We start from the raw sequence: 26,667 nt of genomic DNA, 5'->3' as shown, positions 1-26,667 counted from the left end.
TGTCTTAAAACTTTACTAAGTCTTATAGCCAAACTTTTAGATAAAATTTTATACTCTGAACATAAGAGTGAAACAGGGCGCCAATTGCCAATACACTGAAGATCCCCTTTCTTACTGTGCGTTCACACCGGACGCGAATAGCGCGTCAAATTCGCGTCTACCGCGTCTAGTTTGACGCTTGACCACTTTGTGTTAATTCGCGTGTCAATGGCGAAATTGACGCGCGTAACAACAAAAGTTTGAAGCGAAATTTACGCGCGTCAGAGGCGAAATCCGGAGGCGAAAGTTTCGAAACTCGTTGGCGGCCATCTTTTTAGATGTTTATCGAGCATTAGCATTAGCATTATTCGAGAGAGTCACCGCTCGTATATGCTCTGGAGAGCAGAAACAGCTGCGTAGGGGACATCGTCGCTGTACTCGGGTCCACCAGACCCTCTGGAGGGTTTCAGGAGTTTCACAATTTGCTCCAGGAGCTAGGTTTGGTGGACCTAATGGTGAGGACGCTGATGAGGACAGCGTAGGCCGTATAAGCCCTCGGCCTCGAGTGGTCTATGCCTGTCGAGCCCGCGCTCTACAGTCCGGCGCGAGGTTCACCCTCGCCCGCATCCACCTAATCTGTCATTTATTTTTGTTTTGATAATAAACGAAGCCAGCCTCCAAAAGTGATTAATCTGTCCTGTGATTTTTTTCTCTCTCTCACACATCACTGTCCAGACACTAACTTATATGTTGGTTGTCTTTACATTATAATAATATTTCATATAATCTAGATATGGAATAAATAGCATTCAATACAAAATGAATATGTCTCATATATTGAAATCAAGTTTTATGTGATAAAATATTTGCTTTGTTGTGCATTAGAACCACAGTCATATATTACAAAATAATTTATTGAAGCATCCAGATACTTCACCACGTGACAGCAGCAAGCAGGCTCCTGATTGGTTAACGCGGCGCGAATTGACGCAGAAGTTCAGATTTTTCAACTCGGGCGGCAGACGCGAATTCGCGTCAAACGCGTGAATGCACAAATAACACTAACTAAATCATTCGCGCTTAACGCGCCAGACGCTCGATTCGCGCCATTCGCGCGAACTTGACGCGCGAATGAGGAGTATTCGCGCCTACCGCGCCGCGCTCTACGCCTCATTCGCGCCGCAGGAATTTTTTACGCGCGTAACGCGTCTTTGCATTGACTTAGGGCCCTTACATAGTCAACGCATCGGTACGCATACGCGTGCGCAAGGCTACACATCGCTACGCTTCGGCCGCCATTATGCGTCGATGCGTAGCCAAATGTGTCATCCTAGTTTTTGATACGCGACGCGCCGATGCACGCAATACTATGCGTTGTCGGTGGGGGCGACATTGCAAGTAATGTACATAAAAAGGTATATTATTATGTTTACAGAAGAAGAAGATTTGAATACAATGGCGGGCGAAGAGGAAAAATTATGCGAGCTTGTTCGTATACATCCTTTGTTGCCGCCGATGTAAAATCAGCATATGCACTCCTCTTCAGTTGCCATTTTGATCTGAATATTACGTGACCCGACTCTAGACTCTACTACCCCCTGCTGCGCGATCGGTGTATTGCATTTCACGCATCGCCGGTGACGCTTGTGTACTATGAAAAGGAGCGCGTAGCTCGCGTCGCTCGCGTTGCTTGCTCGCGTTGCTCGCGTTGACTATGTAAAGGCCCTTAACATTGAAATCACTCGCGCCTGACGCGCTATTCGCGTCCGGTGTGAACGCACCATTAGGTAACAGTGTGATGACTGCTCTCCTGCAGCTCAGTGGCAACAGTCCTCTTTCCAGACCGTCATTAAGAACTGTCAGCAGATCTTCTCCTATGACGGGCCAGAAAGTCTTATAGAACTCAACAGGTAACCCGTCAATTCCTGGAGATTTACCGTTTTCCATGCTCATCATGGCAGTATAAAGCTCTTGTACAGACAAAGTCTGTTGTAGTTCATTGTTGGACTCTTCGTCCACCTTTGGCAGTCCATCAAGGAAAAGATCAGCATCTGCACCCCATTCCCTCAGTTCAGATTTATAAAGGTCTGAAAAAAACTCTACAGCACGGTTACGTATGTCAGCAGGCTCTGTTAGTTCTTGTCCTGTAGCTGAGCGTAGAGTATGGATCATTTTACTTTGACCTTTTTTCATTTCTAAATTAAAAAAGAATTTTGAGGGGGCGTCCATTTGTGTCACAGTTTGAAACCGTGAACGGACTAAAGCTACCTGTGCTTTAACTCCCAACAGATCTATCAAAACTGCTTTTTTTTCCTTCAAGTCATCAATATGCTTTTTATTCTTCTTAGATGCTAATAAATCCTGCAAAACAATAATTTCTGTTTCTAATGTCTTCATTGACTGGGCCATGTCTCGAGTAACATTCACAGTGTACTTTTGACAAAAATCTGTAATAAGAACTTTTCCACAGTCCCACCATTGCAGTAAAGAAGCATAAAAATGTTTTTGCTGCTTAAAAGTTTCCCAAAAAAATTGGAAATTATCTAAAAAAAGTTGATCATTTAACAATGAAGTATTAAAAATCCAGTGTGCACTCCTATACTTCACACACTTCATTAAAACACTGCACAGAACTAAACTGTGATCAGAAAACCCCACTGGAATAATTTTACAAAATTTAAAAAGATTACATTGATGTTGAACACTATAAATTCTGTCAAGTCGTGCCAAAGAGATAGTATGTTATGAGCCCAAGTGTACTGTCTAACATCTTGATTCATATTTCTCCATACGTCACATAAATCATGAGTTTCAATTAGTTGTATAAGCGTTTTCTGAGAAGCAGCGTGTGGTTCTATATGATTCCTATCCAACTTATCATTGGCCGTACAATTAAAATCTCCACCTAAAAATAACACATCTTCTGAATTTAAATCTTTCAAAACAGCGTCCACCTTATCAAAGAAAAGAACTCTCTCTAATCCTTTTGTAGGTGCATATAGATTCAGAAGCACCATGGTGATTTTCTCAAATTTCACTTTGATCTTTAAAAAACGACCACTAATTATTTCCTCAACTTCACAAGATAGAGGTAAAAAATGCTTTGAAAACAAAACCGCAACACCTCCACTAACAGAAGATTTGTGACTCAGGACAATCTGTCCGTCCCATTCTCTTCTCCAGTCGGTCTCATTTTTAAAATCACTGTGCGTTTCTTGTAAAAAAATAATATCTATTTGCTTTTGTCTAATAAACTCAAATAACATCATTCTTTTTATGACCATCTCTGGCACCATTTAAGTTTAAAGATCCAATTTTAAAATTAGTCATTTTTGTTTTAGAGACCAGAACAAAAAGAAGAAGAAGAGCTGCCAAAAGAACAATTTTTGGCAGAATTTTAGAAGTTGACAGCCTCATCATCTTTAGAAAGGGTTTTTTTTAGTTTGTTCACAAGTTTTCGAAGACGATAAATCTCTGCATCTTGAAAAGGCTCCCTCTTTCATTAGATACCTCGCATCATTGATGAATTGTTTACAGTCAGGAAAAAAATTCTCAACTTGCACTCCTTTCAATCCCTTTGTTTCTTGCAGAAATTTACTAATATCATCGGTGCTATACAAACACACCAAGCTTTCATTTTGAGAGCTTATAGACATATTTGAACACTGAGACACATTTGAATCAGAGGAATCTCTATCACTGTCTGATCCCACATTCTTAACACCACCCTCATCCTTTCTTACTTGTTTAAAAGCTTTTCCACTGTTTTTTTTCTTTCTTTTAACTGGGATCTTGAAAACAGATTTTGCTTCCTTTTCAAAATCAACATCGTCCACCTCAATTTCATCAGCATCTGTTACACAGACGTTTGCAGAATGCTCAGCCTGCTCATCGGACTTCGAGAGAGTATCATTTTTACTAGGCTCAGTAACAATCTCAGTGGTATCAGATTTATTCTCGGCAGCCACGACTGCGATCGGCCCGAGCTCATTCTCACCGGCCTCGACCACAGCCATACCGGCGTCGGCGTCACTCGCGATCTCAGCCGGAGGAGGAACAGACACGCCCTGTCCCGTGCTTGTGCTCGCACCTGCACTGTCCTTTTTACTAGGACAATCACGAACAAGATGTCCAATCTTACCACAACTAAAACATTTAATTGTAGTGTCTGATGTTGCAAACACGGTGTAATCGAACCCATCGATTTTGAACTTAAAAACCAGATCGATCTCATCAACTCCATTTTTCAGAACCATGAAAACTTGTCTTCTGAATGAAACTAGATGCTTCACTAAAGGTGACTTGCACCCGAGAGGGATTTTCTTTATAGGGGAAACCAGTTTTCCATACCGAGACAACTCTTGCACGAGTATTTCGTCTTTAATAAACGGAGGTACGTTAGACAATATGACCTTTTTAGACGGGGTACTTAAAGGTAAAACAGTCACGAGTGAACCATTCAACACAACGCCGCTTTGGACAACATCATTTGCCTTTTCAACTGTTTAAAAAAAAAAAAACAATTGCACTGTTCATTCGCGATGCCGAGACAATATGATCATGCCCCACAATCTCTCCCACCGCTAAACAACACTGCTCCACGTTAACTCTAGACTCCACCTTCACTCCATGGCAGCGGGTTAAATCTTTAAAACTCATTGTGTTTTGGTTCGTCATGCCTCCCAGCACAACGCTGGTTGCAGACCCAAACACCTTTACAATTTAAATACACGAACAAGTTCAACACATAAAAACAAACATACACAAAAAAGATAGAAGATAGAAAAGTTTGTTAGCACACGGCCACAACACGCACTCACCCTCACCACACTCCGTTCACTCCCAGCATGCACTCGAGAGAGAGAGAGAGAGAGAGAGAGAGAGAGAGAGAGAGAGAGAGAGAGAGAGAGAGAGAGAGAGAGAGAGAGAGAGGGGAGGGGGGGGGGGGGACAGAGTGTGTGTGTGTGAGAGAGAGTGTGTGTGTGTGAGAGAGAGAGAGAACGCGAGTGTGTGTGTTGTGAGAGAGAGAAAGCGAGTGTGTGTGTGTGTGTGTGTGTGAGAGACAGACAGAGAGTGTGTGTGTGTGTGTGTGTGTGTGTGTGTGTGTGAGAGAAAGAGACAGAGAGTGTGTGTGTGTGTGTGTGAGAGAGAGAGAGAGAGAGAGAGAAAGCCAGTGTGTGTGTGTGTGTGTCAGCTCGTGTCAACACACTGTGTGTGTGTGTCAGCCCGTGTCAACACACTGTGTGTGTGTGTGTGTGAGAGAGAGAGAGGGAGACAGAGAGTGTGTGTGTGTGTGAGAGAGAGACTGTGTGTGTGTGTGTGTGTGAGAGAGAGACTGTGTGTGTGTGTGTGTGTGTGTGAGAGAGAGAGAGAGGGAGACAGAGTGTGTGTGTGAGAGAGAGTGTGTGTGTGTGTGTGTGTGAGAGAGAGGGAGACAGTGTGTGTGTGAGAGAGAGTGTGTGTGAGAGAGAAAGCGAGTGTGTGTGTGAGAAAAATAAAACGAGTGTGTGTGAGAGAGAGAGACAGACAGACAGAGAGTGTGTGTGTGACGTGTGTGTGTGTGTGTGAGAGAGAGAGAGAGAGAGAGAGAGAGAGAGAGAGAGAGAGAGAGAGAGAGAGAGAGAGAGAGAGAGAGAGAGAGAGAGAGAGAGAGAGAGAGAGAGAGAGAGCCTGCGTGTGTGTGTGTGTCAGCTCGTGTCAACACACTGTGTGCGTGTGTGTGTGTGTTTAACAAGTACAGTAAAAGAAACAAAACAATATGATTTATACTTTATAAAGTTATATAGGCCTATCAGACGGAGGCATGACCACACACACACACACACACACAGCCCGAGAGCCTCGAGCGGGAGTTCTGCAGAGCTTTATTGTAACTCGAGCTGTTGTTCAGTCAGATTAACCCGGAGCACATGATGGTGGAGCTCGTGATCCTCAGGCCAGAGAGATGACTGAGCTTCTTCATCATCATCATCCTCTTCGCGCGCTTTCTCCTTCTCCTCCTCCTCGTCATCATCCTCTCCGCGCTCTTCGTCCTCCTCGTCATCACCATGGCGTCCCCGCGGCTCGAGACCTTCTGCTGCCCGAACCGCGATCCCGCCACCGAGTTCGTCATCAGCTTCGCGCCGCGGCTCTTCAGCGCGATGTGCGCGTGCAGCGCGAGCCTGAGCTTCTTCTTCTGCGTGTTGCAGATCCTGCCGAAGCGGAGCAGCTTCCGGTCTCCGCGTCCCAAACCCGCCTCGTCCCTCAGGATTCTGCTCATCATCAGCGTGTGTGATATCTTAGGATGCTCAGGTAACACACACACACACACACACACACACACACACACACACACACACACACACACACACACACACACACACACACGTACATTTAGCTATACTTGTGAGCAGGGTCGGGGAAAGTTACTTTGAAAAGTAATACATTACAATATTGCGTTACTCTTTTAAAAAGTAACTAATTGCGTTACGTAGTTATTTTTTAAGAAAAGTAATGTTTGTTACTTTTCCGTTACTTTTTCTCACCTGGTCTGGGCGTTTTATAACAAAAAAGTGTTTTTTTGGCAAATGTAAAGACCCTTTCACACCAAAATTGAAATAAGTTCATGTGAAATTGAGGTAAAATCTCTCTTTCTCTCTCTCTCTCTCTCTCACACACACACACACACACACACACACACACACACACACACACACACACACACACACACACACACACACACACACACAAGATTTGGGTCAGTCTGTCTGTTTCATAAGCGTTTCACTTTTGTAAGATTGTAGACATTCATTCAGTAATAATCTGTTTAAATGTTTATGAACTGGATTTTGCCGTAAAGCTGATTTGCATCAATTAATGCATTATTCTATTCTATCCGTCACGGATCCTCAAATGGCCAAATGCATGTTATATATAATATATAATAATGTTGTTACAGTAAAATTACTGCATGTTCTTCGGGACTCTTCATCAGTGCAAAACCACAGGCTATTTTCAGCACAAGTTTATTTCATGGTTTCTATCCGAGGACATAGAGTTCATTCAGTGTCAGGAACACGAGGAACCGTTGACTCACGACACACACTCTTTCTTCATCAGTTAAACTCAACACTGCGGAAGAACAGTGTGTTTAATAGACACGAGACTTCCTTTAGATTAGAATAATAAACTCCAGTACAGCACGACTACAACTATAGTGAAACGAATCTTCACAATAGAGTAATGGTCGAGTAATTGCACCATTTCAAGCTAATGTTGATTGGGGGGGATGAGGATGCTAACAGTGAACTCTGTTAGAGAGAGGCATCTGACGCTTTATCTGTTCAATACAACACTAGGGCTGGGTATCTATCCAGATGTTCCAATTCGATTTCAATTCCCATTTCCATTCCCGATTAAATTTCAATTCTAAATTCGATTTCGATTCCCATTTCGATTCCCGATTCAATTTCGATTCTAAATTCGATTTCGATTCCGGATTCAATTTCGATTCTAAATTCGATTTCAATTCCCGATTAAATTTCGATTCCCGATTCAATTTCGATTCTAAATTCGATTCTAAATTCGATTTCAATTCCCATTTCGATTCCCGATTCAATTTCGATTCTAAATTAGATTTCGATTCCCGATTCAATTTCGATTCTAAATTTGATTTCGATTCTCGATTCAATTTCGATTCTAAATTCGATTTCGATTCCCATTTCGATTTCGATTCTAAATTCGATTTCGCTTCCCATTTAGATTCCCGATTCAATTTCGATTCTAAATTCGATTTCGCTTCCCATTTCGATTCCCGATTCAATTTCGGTTCTAAATTCGATTTCGATTCCCATTTCGATTTTATATACGTTTTCGATTCCCATTTCAATTCTAAATTCGATTTTGATTCCCATTTCAATTCCCAATTCAATTTCGATTCTAAATCCAATTTCGATTCCCAATTCGATTTCGATTCCCATTTCGGTTCCTGATTCAATTTCTATTTCCGATTCAATTTCGATTCTCAATTCGATTCTAAATTCAATTTCGATTCCCAATTCGATTCTAAATTCGATTTTGATTCCCGATTCAATTTCTATTTCCGATTCAATTTCGATTTAAATTCAATTTCGATTCGCATTTCGATTTCCGGTTCAATTTCGATTCTAAATTCAATTTCGATTCTAAATTCGATTTCGATTCTAAATGCGATTTCAATTTCAAATTCGACCTCAATGAATATTGATTTAATACAAATCCTATATTTATAAAAAAAGAACAATGAACACAACATGTTGCCTTTGGCTTGCTCAGTTAAGGATATTCAAATTAAATGACCCATCATACCACTGATCAGCTCTACCAAACTTGGATGTCTTTTTCCAGTAATAAACAAACACTGTTAAGTTGTTTTGATTGATACTGTGAAGCAGCTTTGATACAATCTGTATTGTGAAAAGCGCTATATAAATATATTTGACTTGACTTGATAAGTTTACAAGTGGTTAATTTATAAAAAGAAATTAAGAGCCACAAACCTGTATATTAAACTCTTTTTATTTTAGGGTACACTTGGGTACATTCAACAGAACTTAACTTAAGACAGGATTATGATGAGAAATGAAAAATTGATGCTGAAAATTGGACGAGTCACACGCCTTGATCAAACAGGATCAGATTATTTTATGTTTACGATAAAACAAAGATAAAATCTCCCATCATTCCCTGTAACGTGTGAACAGTGGAGGAAAACCAATACTGGCTTTTGGCTGATAGATAAAAAAATATGGGAAAAATTCGTTTCGTGGCCTTTGAGAACATAATGTACCTTTAGATAACAGATTCTACAAACAGTATTTTCATGTTTTACGATACTCTACTGTAAATCAAAGATGGAGTGATTTGTATTAGTGGATTTGTGCAGGAATCATCGTGCGCTCGTCGATCTGGCTCGGCCTCCCCGACCTCGTCGACAGCATCTCCGGCGGGAACGGGACCGGCGTCTGGCCCGAGGTGTTCTGTGTCGGCAGTGCGGTGAGTCTACAGACCCTTACAGATGACCTTTACAGATGACCTTTACAGATGACCTTTACAGATGACCCTTACAGATGACCTTTACAGATGACCCTTACAGATGACCTTTACAGATGACCTTTACAGATGACCCTTACAGATGACCCTTACAGTTGACCCTTACAGATGACCCTTACAGATGACCTTTACAGATGACCCTTACAGATGACCTTTACAGATGACCCTTACAGATGACCCTTACAGATGACCTTTACAGATGACCCTTACAGATGACCTTTACAGATGACCTTTACAGATGACCCTTACAGATGACCCTTACAGATGACCCTTACAAATGACCTTTACAGATGACCCTTACAGATGACCCTTACAGATGACCTCTCATGTGCACTTTAATGTCACTGAGAGGGGTCAATCTGCAGTCATCTGTACCTACATAAAATAAAGATTAATCATATTATAAGTGACCTCTCATATCATTTTTAACAATAAGACAGACAACAAAAAATCAACCCCAAAATAACAGTGACATACACACACACACACACACACACATATACAGGTGAAACTCGAAAAATTAGAATATCGTGCAAAAGTTCATTTATTTCAGTAATTCAACTTAAAAGCTGAAACTAATATATTATATAGACTCATTACATGCAAAGTGAGAATCATCAAAATTATAACAAATAAAGGCTTGAAATATCTCACTTTGCATGTAATGAGTCTATATAATATATTAGTTTCAGCTTTTAAGTTGAATTACCGAAATAAATGAACTTTTGCACGATGTTCTAATTTTTCCAGTTTCACCTGTGTATATATATATATATATATAATTCTTCCAAAAATAAATAAACAAGTTTAAACTGGGTCAGAAAAATAAATGTAAGTCAAAAGGACAACAAAATTAAAAAGAATACATATATAAATACTAAAATATAAATAATAAATAAAAGAATAATAACTAAATAAAGAGTTTATACTTACAACAATAATATATATCTGCCAGTGGGGTCAGAAAAATAAATGTAATTCTAAGGGAAAACAAGATTAAAATAAATATATAAATAAAAAATATATAAATATAAACAAGAAATAATAACTAAATAGTAAGTTTGTACTTAAAACAAGAAATAATATCTGCCAATGGTGTCAAAAGGGAAAACAAGATAAAAATAAATAAATACTAGCAAAACTAGTAACTAAATAGTTAAGAATAATAAGATAAGAATAATAAGATAAGATAGATAAGAATAATAACTAAATAGTTTATTATAGGCACATTCATAATCTAAACATTATGCATCACAAATAAGTCTTATAATTAACAAATTAAAACTTATTAATTTATTAATAAAAAACACAAATTTTGCTAGTTTATTTAAAATCATATCCTTTCTACCTATTCAAATTGACATTTTTTTCTATCAAATATGCTTTAAATGCATGTAAATCAAAAAAATCCTTATTATCTTTGATTTTAAGAATATGTAGCAAATAATACTTTAATAATGTAAACGCTGGATGTGGATTTGTGTTCACCTCCAGATGTGGATCCAGCTGTTCTACAGCGCCTCCTTCTGGTGGACGTTCTGTTACGCGGTGGACGTTTTCCTAGTGGTCAAGAGATCGGCTGGCATTAGGTGTGTCCCATCATGCATCGTGTTCGTGTAGACGCTAGAGCAGATGTTAGTTTCACTGACTGACGCGCGTGTCTCTGTCGTAGCACCATCGTCCTGTATCACATGATCACGTGGGGTCTGACGCTTCTGCTGTGTGTCGAGGGCGTGGCAATGCTCTACTACCCCTCCATCTCCAGGTGACCATAACACACACAGGGTGTCAATTTTACACGCTTAAAGGAGTAGTTCACTTTAGAATGAAAATTTTCTGATAATTTACTTTCCGTCATCCAAGATATTCATGTCTTTCTTTCTTCGGTCGAAAAGAAATTAAGAAAACACTCCAGGGTTTCTCCATATAGTGTCTTCAATGGGGTCCAACGGGTCGAAGGTCCAGATGTGAGTTTCAGTGCAGCTTCAAAGTCTCGACACGATCCAGCCGAGAAATAAGAGTCTGATCTAGACAAACCAGCCGACATTTAGAACAAAATACACATTTAAATACTTTTAACCACTAATGCTGGTCTTGCTCTAGCTGTGATGCGACACACATTACGTCATCAGGGTGAAAGGTCAAGCGGGACGTAGGCGTAAGAACAGATCTAGTGTTTACAAAGCGAACGTGCAAAGACTGAGTCAAACGCCATTTACAATAAATAAATACATCTTGTCTTAGTCTTTGCACGTTCTCTTTGTAAACACTAGATCTGTTCTTACGCCTACGTCACGCTTGACCTTTCACCCTGATCACGTAATGTGTGTCGCATCACAGCTAGAGCAAGTCCAGCATTAGTGGTTAAAAGTATATAAATGTGTATTTTGTTATAAATGTGGGCTGGTTTGTCTAGATCAGACTCTTATTCCTCGGCTGGATCGTGTCGAGACTTTGAAGCTGCACTGAAACTCACATCTGGACCTTCGACCCGTTGGACCCCATTGAAGTCACTATATGGAGAAACCCTGGAGTGTGTTCCTCAAAAACCTTCATTTCTTTTCCACTGAAGAAAGAAACACATGAACATCTTGGATGATGTGGAGGAGAGTAAATTATCAGGAAATGTTAATTCTGTAGTGAACTCCTCCTTTAATAATAGCAACACTAAAGTCATGGGTTGTATTCTTAGTCAATGCATGAACTGATAACATGTATGCAGTGCATGTGTGACTGTGATGCAAGCCGTTTCTGCACTGTGGATCTGAACTGAGCGTGTGTGTGTGTGTGTGTGTGTCATGTGAGCTGTGAGAATGGCCTTCAGCACGCCGTCCCGCACTACGTCACCACATACGCACCGATGCTCCTGGTGCTCGCCGTCAACCCAGTGCTGTTCGCTCGGACCGTCTCAGCCGGTGAGTGCTAATCTGCTCAAGCCTTTAGGGATCGCTCACTTTAAAATGAACATTAGCCCATGATTTACTCTCCCTCAAGCCATCCTATGTGTGTATGACATTCTTTCAGACGAATACAATCTGAGTTATATTAATAAATGTCCTGGCTCTTCCAAGCTTTATAATGGCAACCAACAGATTGAGGCTCATAAACGTGCATCTGTCCGTCATAAATGAACTTTAACTGAGTTAACAAAGGCCTTCTGAAGCAAAAGTTTGTGTAAGAAAAATATTAATATTTAAAATTTTATAAAGTAAAATAAGTAGCTTCTGGCCAAACGAACATACGGATTCCACTTATGTCTAAAGCGCAACTTCTGCGAGTAATGCGACGCACTGCAGATATTTACACTACGCACACACACACTCACTTCTCTTACACACACACTCACTCATACAGTACTTCTGACGTCAAGTTGCGCTTTAGGCGTAAGTGGAATACGTATGTTCGTTTGGCCAGAAGCTAGTTATTTTATTTTATAAAGTTTATAATACTTTTCTTACATGAACGGTAGTGATGTATGTCTCGAGACCACTTTTACGTGTCGGTCTTGTCACGGCCTTGACGGTCTTTGGTCTCGGTCTTGTATTGGTCTCGGACCTCTTGGTCTTGTCTAGGTCTCGCTGTCTCAGACCGACATAGTGGTCGGGGGATTGAGCAATACAATACTACAATATCCACGGCGATATCCGCAACGGATTGAAGCGCGAGTGAAGACAGTGCGGTGTGCGCGAGCCACACAAGAAAACACCGTATCCGCGCCACTGATCGCAGCGGCAACGAGCACTTTGATCACTTGATTTAAAAAACACATATCATGTACAGTTTTTGATGTATTAATATTTAGTAAAACACATATCAGTGACATGATGGGTTTTACCTTCATTCAGGAGATTTTGGGTAACTGCACAACTGACAGATGACTTTGAGCGCACCGCCAACAGTGTGTGTGTGTGTGTGTGTGTGTGTAACCATAGCGACAAAACAACCAACTTTCGGATCCTGAACTTTAGCTTATAATTTCGGCAGAGATAGGCAGGCAATGCAAAACAAAATCTTACAAGTTATTGCTTAGCTTCAACAACACTAGGCCTAGTCTGTTTTTTTCCCCCTCCGGTCTTGGTCTTGGTCTCGATACCCTCTGGTCTCGGTTTAGGCGGTCTTCTTGACTACAAGTCTAATGAACGGATGGCTTCGCTTCAGAAGGCCTTTATTAACCCACAGCACTTTATGATGGACAGATGCACTGTTATGATGGATAGATGCACTGTTATGATGGATAGATGCACTTTTATGATGGATAGATGCACTGTTATGATGGATAGATGCACTTTTATGATGGATAGATGCACTTTTATGATGGATAGATGCACTGTTATGATGGACAGATGCACTTTTATGATGGACATATGCACTTTTATGATGGATAGATGCACTTTTATGATGGAGAGATGCACTTTTATGATGGACAGATGCACTTTATGATGGATAGATGCACTGTTATGATGGACATATGCACTTTTATGATGGACAGATGCACTTTTATGATGGATAGATGCACTTTTATGATGGAGAGATGCACTTTTATGATGGACAGATGCACTTTATGATGGACAGATGCACTTTTATGATGGACAGATGCACTTTTATGATGGATAGATGCACTTTTATGATGGATAGATGCACTTTTATGATGGACAGATGCACTGTTATGATGGATAGATGCACTGTTATGATGGATAGATGCACTTTTATGATGGATAGATGCACTTTTATGATGGACAGATGCACTGTTATGATGGATAGATGCACTTTTATGATGGACAGATGCACTGTTATGATGGATAGATGCACTTTTATGATGGACAGATGCACTTTTATGATGGATAGATGCACTTTTATGATGGACAGATGCACTTTTATGATGGATAGATGCACTTTTATGATGGATAGATGCACTTTTATGATGGACAGATGCACTTTTATGATGGATAGATGCACTTTTATGATGGATAGATGCACTTTTATGATGGATAGATGCACTTTATGATGGATAGATGCACTTTATGATGGATAGATGCACTTTATGATGGATAGATGCACTTTATGATGGACAGATGCACTTTTATGATGGCCAGATGCACTTTTATGATGGATAGATGCACTTTTATGATGGATAGATGCACTTTTATGATGGACAGATGCACTGTTATGAGGGACAGATGCACTTTTATGATGGGCAGATGCACTTTTATGATGGGCAGATGTACTTTTATGATGGATAGATGCACTTTTATGATGGATAGATGCACTTTTATGATGGATAGATGCACTTTTATGATGGATAGATGCACTGTTATCATGGATAGATGCACTTTTATGATGGATAGATGCCCTTTTATGATGGATAGATGCACTTTTATGATGGACAGATGCACTTTTATGAGGGACAGATGCACTTTTATGATGGGCAGATGCACTTTTATGATGGATAGATGCACTTTTATGATGGATAGATGCACTTTTATGATGGATAGATGCACTGTTATGATGGATAGATGCACTTTTATGATGGATAGATGCACTTTTATGATGGATAGATGCACTTTTATGATGGACAGATGCACTTTTATGATGGACAGATTATGATGGACAGATGCACTTTTATGATGGACAGATGCACTTTTATGATGGACAGATGCACTTTTATGATGGATAGATGCACTTTTATGATGGATAGATGCACTTTTATGATGGATAGATGCACTTTTATGATGGATAGATGCACTGTTATGATGGATAGATGCACTTTTATGATGGATAGATGCACTGTTATGATGGATAGATGCACTTTTATGATGGATAGATGCACTTTTATGATGGACAGATGCACTTTTATGATGGATAGATGCACTTTTAGATGCACTTTTATGATGGACAGATGCACTTTTATGATGGATAGATGCACTTTTATGATGGATAGATGCACTTTTATGATGGATAGATGCACTTTTATGATGGACAGATGCACTTTTATGATGGACAGATGCACTTTTATGATGGATGGATGCACTTTTATGAGGGATAGATGCACTTTTATGATGGATAGATGCACTTTTATGATGGATAGATGCACTTTTATTTCTTTCTTTCTTTTTTTTTTATTTGATAGGGACAATGCTCATTGATCAACAAACAAGTTACTTGCTGTAAACAAGCCAGAGTTAGCTACAAGTGCTAGTTTCCATCTGTTGTCCCTAGCCAGATCTTAACAGGCACCCTAAAATACAAAAGTCAATAAAAATACACTATACAGTAGCAATGTAATAAATACAACAGGAATTTCAAAACAATGTAAGCATAATAAAAAAATAAAAAAATAATAATAATAATAAATACAGCAGAAATTTCAAAACAATATAAGCATAAAAAATAAAATAAAGTATGTTCATGGACTTAAGTATTTGATGTATGATTACAATTGTAATTGTCCCTAAGCCAAGATTTAAGCTGTTTTTTAAAAGAGGAGAGACTATTACACTCCCTTAACTCATTGGGCAGACTATTCCAAAAAATTGTAGCTCTGACAGAAAAGGCTGTGTTTCCAATCCTACTTTGTCTATATTGAACTATGCAGTCCCCTCTGGTGGCTGATCTAGTTACTCTATTGGCCTTATCTTTCTGTTTTATAAACTGGCATAGTGGTGGTGGAGCAAGCCCACGAAGTACCTTAAAGACAAGACAGGCATCAGCATAGTGTCTAAAGTTTTCAAAGCTAAACATGTTGTGTTTTTTGATTATGTGACAATGATGATAGCTATTTCCCTTACGGTCCAATGTCTTTAATGCCTGTTTATAAAGTGACTCCAATGGTTGCAATGTTGTTTTATTGGCTTGCGACCAGCTAGTTAAACAATAAGCAAAATGTGAGAAGATCATCGCATGCAAGAAGAGCTTTGCGGCCTTCATTGATAGATATGATCTTATATACTTAAAATTTGCCAGGTTAAATTTAACAATATTGGCAACCTTTTTTGAATGCTTTTTAAATGAGAGTTGTGAGTCTAGGATAATTCCAAGATATTTAAAATCAGATACCACTCTAACCTTCTCTTGGTTAACAATTACCTCAGGGTCATAAGTCACAGTAGTTTGTTTTGTAAAATACATACATACTGTTTTATTTATGTTCAGGTGTAAGCATGAATTAATTAGCCATATGGATACCTTACTCATGGCCTCAGTCAGTTGGTGTGCAGCTTGTTGTTTATTTTTAGCATGCACGTAGAGGACTGTGTCATCTGCATACATTTGTAAATGTACAGATGGACAAACAGTAGGCAGGTCATTTATATAAAGACTGAACAGAAGGGGGCCCAGTATAGATCCTTGAGGGACACCTATTTTACAGTTTAGATATGTAGATTGAGTGTTGTTAATGCGTGTGCTTTGTTTTCTGTCAGATAAGTAAGATTTCATCCATTTAATTGCATTCCCACAAAAATTAAAATAGGATAATTTTGACAAAAGAACGTCATGATCGACGGTGTCAAATGCTTTTTTTAAATCTAAAAATATTGCACCCACCACGCCTCCTTTATCTAGATTCATTTTAATGTTCTCTATAAAAAAGCAGTTGGCTGTTTCTGTAGAGTGATTACTACGAAAGCCAAACTGCATTGGGTGCAGTGGTGTATGACCTTTACTAAGATGAGTAGTCAGCTGTTTCGCCACCCATTTCTCTGCTACCTTGGATATTACAGGTAGTATACTGATAGGCCTGTAGTTCTCCACCAGTGTTTTATCACCGGCCTTGAAAATGGGGGTTACCACAGCTGTTTTCCAGGAACTTGGGAAAATACATTGTTTAATTGATAAATTGATTAAATGTGTAAGAGGTTTGATTAAAGGCTGTTTATGAGTTTTAAAAAATACAGAATCAAAACCAAAGGCATCTTTAGCTTTTGAGTTCCTTAATGAACTTATGATATTCTCTACCTCAAGTTCACTAATTTCCTCAATTCTAAAAACAGGTTTGTCAATATCAATAGGAGTGCTCACTATATTACTAGCAATGCAATTCTGTGCCAATTCCTCAACTGATTGGATAAAAAAATTATTAAAAGTGTTTGCTATAATGTTGTCTTCTCTGGTTATGATTCCGTTTAATTTTAGTTCAAGTGCCGGTGCGCAATGCTGAGTATCTTTCCCAATTAATTTATTAAGATTGTTCCAGATTAATTTCCCGTCTCCCTTTGCATCATCAATTACTTTTATATAGAAATCTGCTTTGGCTTTCCTTATGTTCCTTACTACTCTATTTCTGAGGGATGTATAACTATACCAGTCACTTCTGAGTCCTGACTTAAGTGCAATCTTTAGTGAGGAATCTCTGTCCCTCATCTGTTTCCAGAGAGCCTCATTGAGCCAAGGTGGAGCATTTTTCTGTCTTGGTCTGTGTGTCATTCTTCTGCTATATGAAGATATTATAGTATTAACAGTGCTTGAAAACTGGTTGCAACTGTTTTCTATATCTTCAATAGCCAAAAGATCAGTCCAATCAATATCATTTAAGACAGATTTGAATTTGTCCATATCATTTTTAGGAATTCTCAGATGATATTGTTTCACTGTGGTTGTGTTCTTAAAACGTTTTTTAGTGAGTTTCCTTCCCAGTAATGTTATATTATGGTCAGATAATCCTGTTAATAAATTGTATGATTTTGTTACCCTTTCTGGTCTATTTGTAAACATTAAGTCTATTTGCGTCTGAGAGGAGTGAGTAATGCGGGTTGGTCCAAGAACTAACTGGGTAAGATTAAATTTATCTGTTATGTCTTTAAGTTTTTTCCGATCAGAGTTATTTTCCCAGTTTATATTAAAATCACCCATTAAAATTAGCTCCTTTCTTTCTTGACATTGTTTTAACAGTTTATGTAAATTATCATAAAAAGCAATGGTAGATGAAGGAGGACGATACAGGCAAACTAAAATAAATGACATTTCAGGGGATAGCCAAACATTCAATCCAAGGCATTCAATATCTAATACAGGCGACCATTCAATCAAATTACATTTGATTGTGTCTTTCACATAGATTAACACGCCTCCCCCTCGCCCTTTATCTCTGTCCTTTCTGAAAACATTGTATCCAGATACATTAACAGCTGCCTCTGGTGAATATTTACTTAACCACGTTTCTGAGACACCAAGAAAATCCAGGTTGGAATTATTTAGTAGATGTTCCATTTGATCGCTCTTTGAGACCATGCTACGGATATTAATATGTCCGCCTAGTAATCCCCCTGGTTTAGAGCGTGGGTCCCATAGAATTTTTGCATGGTTTAGAGTTCGGAAAAATGTAAACTTACGGTGTTTCCTGATAGCTGGATTGAGATCGGTAAGTTTTCGTTTATCACGAACAGGCCACTTTACCGGTTTAGAGATCCCCAGCATCGGTGGCATGAGTGATGAAAGCTCACCGCTGGCGTGCGTCAAAGTTTTGGAGTGTTCCTCGCGTGTCGCTCCGTGTAAACTGGAATCCAAACCGGAGACCACACATGGATTCAGCGCGTCCATGGAAGATTGCAGCATGATGTCCATCGATGCCATCCACGAGCACCCGCATGATCTTCGGCCTCCTCCCACGTTCCGACCCCGATCGCTGCCGTTGTCTCGCCTGTAGTCCAGGGCAGGTCCAAGGCGACAGCCATGTGCATCTATGGAAAGGCCGGTGTCACCAACACCGGATCCGTACGGACCAGGGTTAGGCTCGACATCTCCAGCCAAGAGAAGGATTGTCAACAGCAAAAGGATATCCTGGTAGGGCCGTCTTGATTTTACTTTCCTTCGGATACCTGTATGATTTGGCAGGGTAGCTTGGCCTTTGTTTAGCAGAGCTTCGTAAATAGCGTGTTGGCTCGATGCGTTTGGTCTAATGCCGTGCTGAAACTTTCCAAGCCTAGCTGACCCGGCATAACAACATCGCACAGAGAGTAGGAGTAGCACAAAGACAAGACTTGCTACAAACAAACTTTTAGTGATCGTAGCACTTGTCCTTGATTGTATGAGATGACGTGAGCCAGTTTTGTACGAAGACAAGGGATTTGCGTAGTTGGTAGCATTGTTTGAGTATACGGCGACAGCTGCACCTGTCCGCATACGTGCCGCCATTTTGATCTCTCCAATGTCGAGATGATAACTCAGGGTTAAAAATGGCCTTATTCCAGGGTTTACAGATATGATTACTCAGGGTTTAAAATAGCATTATTCCAGGGTTAACAAAGATAGATGCACTTTTGTGATGGATAGATGCACTTTTATGATGGACAGATTATGATGGACAGATGCACTTTTATGATGGACAGATGCACTTTTATGATGGATAGATGCACTTTTATTATGGACAGATGCACTTTTATGATGGATAGATGCACTTTTATGATGGACAGATGCACTTTTATGATGGACAGATGCACTTTTATTAGCTTCAATCTGTTGGTTGCGATCCACTGCCATTATAATGCTTGGAAGAGCCATGACATTTATTAATATAACTCTGATTGTATTCGTCTGAAAGTGTTTCTTTTTTCAGTCGAAATTTAAGGTTTTTGAGGAAAACATTCCAGGATTTTTGATCCATATAGTCAAGTCACCTTTATTTATGTAGCGCTTTTTACAATACAGATTACAAAGCAGCTTTACAGAGATAACAGGAATAAAAAAATTTAAAAAATTGTTTCCAGTTGTTTGAAAATGTTGGTCGATACCGATAACCGATAATTCTTTATATTTGATGACCGATATTTTAGCCGTTAAATCTAAATCCAAATTTTTATATGATTTTTGAGAGCCTGATTACAAAAACAAAAGTCTCATCATTAAAAGCCACGTCCCAAACACATAATTATAATGTTCTCATTATAATTTTATGTAGCCGATATGACAGACTTGTGTTGCAATGAACTGTATTTTCCCTTTTTTTAAAGTGATTTCAATCATATTTCAAGCAATTCAAACCCATCATGTTGAACATCTGAAGTGTCTCAGCTGAAGGAAATAATACATTATTTATCGGCTGTAATATATTGGCCAAATTTTCTTATCGGGCCGTAAACAATAACATTAAAAAAGAACATATATCAGCCGATACCGATATGCTGGATGATATATTGTGCTTCCCTGTTCATGACTTTATTTGAGAGAAACTGGTGTTTTCTTGCAGTGACGTCGCTGCTCAAGGGCCAGCAGGGAATCTACACCGAGAACGAGAGACGACTCGGATCCGAGATCAAAATACGGTTCTTTAAGATCATGCTGGTGTTTGTCATCTGGTGAGATTCATATTCATGGAGCAGAGATTTATATCAAGCCAATATTCCTCCTCTGTGAACATCTTAATCACACACTGCAAAACATGCCGTTCTTCCTCAGTATTTCCATCTTGTTTTCCAGCACAAATATCTAAACATTATTAAAGCTACAATAGGTAATATTTTTGTAATAAAATATCCAAAGGTCACTTGCACAGTATGATATTCCTGCAGTTGTGTACTTTTAATTTCAGAGATCTGAGATCTGTCTCTCATTAGCACTCGCGCCCTGCTTCACACCACAGTCATGATTAAAACATCACTGTATTCACTCATCCAGAAACATTATTAGATCAATCGGCATGACGACTAGTTCCATAATTCCGCTTATTCACTGCGTCATCAATCTAGGCCTTTGTTATTGTAAGAGGTTAGCGACCCCAAGCGGTGAAAAAAATGACATGTAGCTTTAAATCAAGATACATTTACTGGAGAAAAAATATGACTTTAGATATTAAGTTAAAAAAAACATAATAAGTTTTACAAAACTTTCATGGCCTCCACAATATTTTGTGAATATCTGAACATGCAATATATCCAAAGAAAGAGCACAGACACACTGTTCAAAGCGGCTGTAGCAGCGAAAAGACAGACGCAGAAAATGTTGTGACTGCTGTCGGACGCAAATCGTTGGTTTGGAAACATTTTGTATTTTTCAAAACGGATGGTCAGGTAAATAAAACCCATGTTATGTGTACATTGCCAGTGCCAGCTAAAATACTCGGGAAATACTACAAACTTGTCAACGCATCTGAAAAGGAAACATGGAATTGAGGAGAGTAATTTGGATGACGAAAAACAGCCTCTGTCACCCCCCATGAAGAACTTTTTCACCCAGACAACTCCAAAAGAGCAACTATAGCATTACGTTAATTTTTGTTTTTTTGGGGGTTTTTTTCTACAACTAGAGTACCTCAGTTATTTGCACATGTTTGCACAAAACACTGGAAGACTTTATTGACTGTTGCCATAAGCTTGATTGATTTTTATCAATCCCCCATCCATTAATTACTTTTCTTTCTTTTTAAAATTTTTGTTGTGTTGTTGTAAATGTCCCAATTGGGAAAGAGGGTGCAATTTTCAAAGTGTTTATTTAAACATTCATGTTAAATATCTTTTGGTTGCATTTGTGAGTTAATAAAAATGTAACTGGTTGTGTAAAGTAGCACAAAATATCTAAATATCGATTAATCGATCGATATAGCCATGAATCGAATCGTATCGAAGAATTTTTTGAAGTATCGGCAAAAACGTATCGCTGGCTAAGAGAATCGATATCGAATCGTATCGTGATGAACTGTCCGATTTACACCCCTATTAAAAACCCATTTTATTCAAGCTTCATGCATTCTTTTTTTTTAATCAACACTTGAATGTTATGTGGGTAAGTTAAAAAAAGCAAAAAAAACTTTCATGGCCTCCCTCTATTCAAGCTTCATGCATTCTTTTTTTTTTTTATCAACACTTGAATGTGGGTAAGTTTTATAAAAAAAAGCAGAATTTTGAACAAAAAGCTGAGAAACGGATGATCCAGAGATTCTGTAGTCTTTCAGAAGATGTGTAATAGCGCCCCCTACCGTATAACAGACAAAACACGGATCGAAGGAAAATTCTCTGTGGCGGGGAAAGGGTTAAGTCTTATTTACTGGGGGGAAATCATCAAAATTAAATGAGTTTTTGCTGAATTTTTAGATTTTGCACTGGAAAGCATACTGAGAAATACTGAGGAAGAGCATATTTGTATAGAGAGATTACGGGTTTTACTTTAAAACCTTTATTTGACTGTTCCTTATGTACATATGTACTTATTATAGTAATTACAATAACTAGGTACTAACCCTGAACCTAACCTTAACCCATGTTACATTAACCAGTGCTTTCTTAGGCAAGGACATACTGTAAAATAAAGTGCAACTGAATTGCGGTTTTTTTCTTTAAAAATCCAGGATTTTTGAAATAAATGTTTTTGGTACCACTTTATAAGGTCTTATTTCTTAATAAACTATCAGTGAGTAATAAAGCATTTGTTGATCTTTTTAACATTAGTTAGTAAATATCTAATAGTTCACCGTGCATTAACTATTATTGACAGATCCAACTTTTGATTCATGATAAATGAACGTATTAGTAAATGTTGAAATTAAGTTAATAAATGCTATAGAACTATTGTTCGTTCATCTAGTAAACTAATGTGAAGAAATGAAGCTGGTTGTATGTGTCCTGTGGTCTTCATCAGCTGGCTGCCCAACATCATCAATGAGAGTTTGCTGTTTTATCTGGAGATGCAGGACGATATTAAAGCCAGCGATCTGAAGAATGTTCGCAACGCCGCGCTCATCACGTGGTTCATCATGGTGAGGACAATATCAGATACCAATCAATTCCTGAAATGGAATGGTTTTAGGTATAAGGGACTAAACTAGCTCCAACTTCAGTTACTACTAGGGCTGTCACTTTACGTTCGAAAATCGATTGCACAATCGATCGGACCAACCAACACAAGGTTCGAAAACGAAAATAGGGAATCGATTCTAACAGCCTTTTATTTATTTTTTTTACCAAAAATGTGTTTTAGGTGGACAGATCAATACAGGACACAGAACATGTAGGATGCTGGAAAATAACAATGTCTTTTCTGTCACTTTTGTCAAAAAATCCTGTTAGTTTTTTGAGACACAAGTGTTCATTGAATCAATTGTCCATGTCTAAAGACGTTTCCATTTTCAACACCAAATACAGGCAAATCCACGGACAACTAACAGGCATTAGGAAGAGCGTAAAGAGGCTTGAGACGCACACAAGTTAGCAATATTCCTGATGATTTATTGGTGTGAAGTTTCAGCACAATGACAAACAGGAGCGACACATTCAGGGATTGAGATTAACGCCCTCGACCCGCCAGATGCGCGTACAAATGAACTTTGGCGGGAAACGCTGTCAAATCACGAGCCAATCTGGCGTGTTTCTGTGTTTACTCAGTTTGCTGGGGAAGTTCGTGTAAGACAAATCTGCGCGGATTTAGCGCAAATACGCAACTCATGATCCTCATGATATATTAAATACAGCGTATTGCACAGAATTTGCTCATTTCTGGCTTACTTGAACACACACGTCACTGCGCAACAAATAACGGCGCACTCGTTCACTTGCATTGAAGTAATAGCGAATATTAAAAAGCATTTGGTAAACAGAAAAGACATTATTTTGCAGCATCCTACATGTTCTGTGTCCTGTACTGATCTGTCCACCTAACACACATTTTTGGTTAAGAAAAAAAAGAAGCCTGTTAAAATCGATTCCCTATTTTCGTTTTCGATACTTGTGTTGGTCGGTCCGATCGATTGTGCAACCGATTTTCGAACGTAAAGTGACAGCCCTAATCATAATTGCTGCATTGAGTAAACCGTGAGCTGTGTGTCCTCAGGGGATCCTGAACCCGATGCAGGGCTTCTTGAACACGCTGGCGTTCCACGGCTGGACGGGTCTGGACCTGGACTTCAGTCGGCAGAGACGGCGAGAGCTGGCGTGGGATTCGGGCTCCACGTCTGCGGCGTGCGGATACACACCGACGGTGGGATCGACACTGATCTACCAGACTCACATTCAGGAGATCAAGAAGAGCCTGAGCGCTAACGGACAGCAGACGGCAGACGCCATTAGCGTGCCCTCCGAAGGTACCCACACGCCGGAGACACAACATCAGCCAATATCAAACGAACAGCGCTGACGTGGAAGCCAGGAGAAACACAAGTTACAGAAGCCTTGAAGTCCACAAATCACCAACATTCATCACGGATTAGTGTTGTCAAAAGTTCCGACTTTGAGCGGAATCATAAACACCTCTGATTGGCCGTTGTGTTCAAGAGCTCATCGGATATGTCTGTGATTGGCTACTGCTATCAACGCACACGGAAGTGTTTTAAAAAACAGGAGCGGGAGCTTTTGAAAGCACAGCGAACGCTCGCGTGTGTGTTAGCGCTCGCTGAAGAGCGTCATCGATGTATATTTACAACATGTTTTTGGAGCGCTGATCATTGTAGCCAATCATAGACATATTTGATTAACGCGTGAGCACATTGGCCAATCAGAGGTGTTTACGATTGCGCACAAATTTTTCAATACTGAAGTCCGTACTTTTGACAACACTAATCCATAACTGACAAAGCAAACAATCAGTTATTAATATTTGGTTGATTCTCTTGCATGTGTTCATAATTATGTTGCACAATCATTGCATTATTATTACTAATAAAACAATCGACTTAATAATATTTGAATCTATAATATTTAAATAAAGGGTGAAGATGTCAGTTAACGTCACTTTTGGACACTGGTGTAAATGTAATTATAATATTCCAACATCAGGGATGACATTAACTAGTCTTCTCCATCTTATCTCATAGATTCAGAGTCCAGTACAGTAGAAATCCACATATCCAGCGAACAGCGAGAGTCTGAGGACGTAAAGCCCAACGGAGCGTCTCTGGAGATTTCCACACGCTGAACGCTTTCATACGCTTCATCCCAACAGAACTGAGTCTTCATGCATTTCTACAATCAATTCATGCCAATGATTCTCTGGACAATCATTGCTGAAGATTATCATTCACAATATCAATGAAACTTTGATTTGAATCTGAGTATCAATGTTTGCAAACAGACTTATTTGTAATAAAAAACGCACTGTTTTAAGGATTTCACTGTAAAAATACAGTATTAATTTCCCAGCACACTTGTTACTTATGTTTTACTCATTTTATATTTCATTAAATTATACTTCATTTATACTGTCATTAGAGAATGTTTTTTATTGTTATATTTTTGACTTCCTGAATAGTGAAACAACAAAATCATTGTTTAGAGAAGATTTTAATTTAAGTAGTATTAATGCTTTAATATTAATAATTTAACTCTTTGGCAAAAACATCATAACATAAACTAGTGGTCAAAAGTTCATAATAAATACGATTACAATTAAGCTTCTTCTGATCAACGAAGCTGCATTTATTTAATCAAAAATACAGTAAAAATTGTGAAAGATTATTGCAATGTGTAAATCATCTGTTTTCTATGTGAATATATAGTAAATGTAATTTATTCCTGTGATCAAAGCTGTATTTTCAGCATCATTACTCCAGTCTTCAGTGTCACAAATCACTCTAATATGAGGATCTGATGCTCAAAAAACATTTATGATTATTATCAATGTTGAAAACAGTTGTGCTGCTTCAGACAAAAAAAAAAACTTAAATTATTCCAAACAAGTCATAGCATGCAATATGAATGAATCAAACACGACTGTTCGTAATATCAAAATAGAGTGATTTATTTGAGCCTCTGAATGCGAGACATTGAGATACAGTTTTGTCCACGAAACAGAGTTAAACTTTATACTTGGCAGAAGATACACGTCAAAACATGATGAACCGCAAGGATCTCGACGAGCCATGATTACAGTCTGACACAGACAATAAGGGCTTCCGGTTCCGGTGAAACGAGAAAACCCGCGTCATGAAGAAACGCGATGATTTTGATGCATCTCAAATAAATTCCTCATTAAACTAAACTTGGTTTCAATGAAATAATAAAAAAAGAAACGTCCATTTTACATTGTCAAACGCAGTACGAAATTAAACCCGCAGTGGCAGTTAAATAACGGACGATCGCGTCGGGAGAAAAGGCGCCAATCACAGTTTTAAAAGTTTACAGCAGGACTCACGTAACCGATCACCAGTCCCTGAGGGGTTAATAACGCGCGTGACCGGTCAAACACACACAGAGATCAGTAGATGGACATCATCCTGACAAACAGTCATGTTTCTGCTGCATCAAGTGTCCAAATCAGATAAAGTGATAATCTAGGGTTTATTCAAATAAAAGGTTAACATTTTTGCCGCTCATGTCAATAAGAAAAAGCGTCTTTTACCTTCTCATCCATGTGTGAATCCGAGTTTGATTTTTTTGACGGTTGGTTTGTATTTCTGCAGTGATGTGAGTAGCCCCGCCCACGCTGAAACCTCATTGGTCCAAACATTTGTGATTGACACGTCACATGTTCAGGTTTAGCAAGGAAGGCAAGGTTTTTATTCAACTTTATTTCATCTTTTGATTTTATTTCTTTATTATTGTTATTGTTTATCCTATTGTGTGCATTTGTAATTCCTTAGTAAAGATAGTACATCGACTCATTAAAAATCATTTAAAACACCTTTATTGTTTCATGTAAATTAGGATTTTGGACCAATGATATTTCACAGTGGGCGGAGCTTCCCAGCGCAGCGCCACAGAAAAG

General features: G+C 38.9%; 1 protein-coding gene across 1 annotated transcript; it reads left to right on the top strand.

Moving 5' to 3' along the window:
* The first annotated feature begins 5,844 nt into the window (after nucleotides 1-5,844).
* gpr143 (G protein-coupled receptor 143) lies at nucleotides 5,845-25,168 on the top strand. Its single transcript, XM_056267274.1, has 9 exons — nucleotides 5,845-6,270; nucleotides 8,882-8,991; nucleotides 10,543-10,637; nucleotides 10,721-10,813; nucleotides 11,854-11,963; nucleotides 20,228-20,336; nucleotides 22,612-22,729; nucleotides 23,800-24,049; nucleotides 24,779-25,168. Exons 1-9 carry the CDS (start codon nucleotides 6,027-6,029, stop codon nucleotides 24,877-24,879), a joined length of 1,230 nt encoding a protein of 409 aa, XP_056123249.1. The 5' UTR covers nucleotides 5,845-6,026; the 3' UTR covers nucleotides 24,880-25,168.
* The last annotated feature ends 1,499 nt before the right edge of the window (nucleotides 25,169-26,667 follow it).

This window comes from Rhinichthys klamathensis, unplaced genomic scaffold, assembly GCF_029890125.1.
Source record: "Rhinichthys klamathensis goyatoka isolate OS25496 unplaced genomic scaffold, OSU_Roscu_1.1 h1tg000257l_1, whole genome shotgun sequence".
In the NCBI taxonomy this organism is placed as follows: Eukaryota; Metazoa; Chordata; class Actinopteri; order Cypriniformes; family Leuciscidae; genus Rhinichthys; species Rhinichthys klamathensis.
This window is presented reverse-complemented; position numbering and strand designations above follow the sequence as displayed.

What these genes read in the sequence shown, in the direction of transcription:
- gpr143 (XM_056267274.1), top strand. Translation starts at nt 6,027, where the DNA reads ATGGCGTCCCCGCGGCTCGAGACCTTCTGCTGCCCGAACCGCGATCCC. An exon ending in TACTACCCCTCCATCTCCAG is followed by an intron (nt 10,814 to 11,853) that starts GTGACCATAACA and finishes GTGTCATGTGAG; the next exon opens with CTGTGAGAATGGCCTTCAGC. An exon ending in TCATCACGTGGTTCATCATG is followed by an intron (nt 22,730 to 23,799) that starts GTGAGGACAATA and finishes GTGTGTCCTCAG; the next exon opens with GGGATCCTGAACCCGATGCA.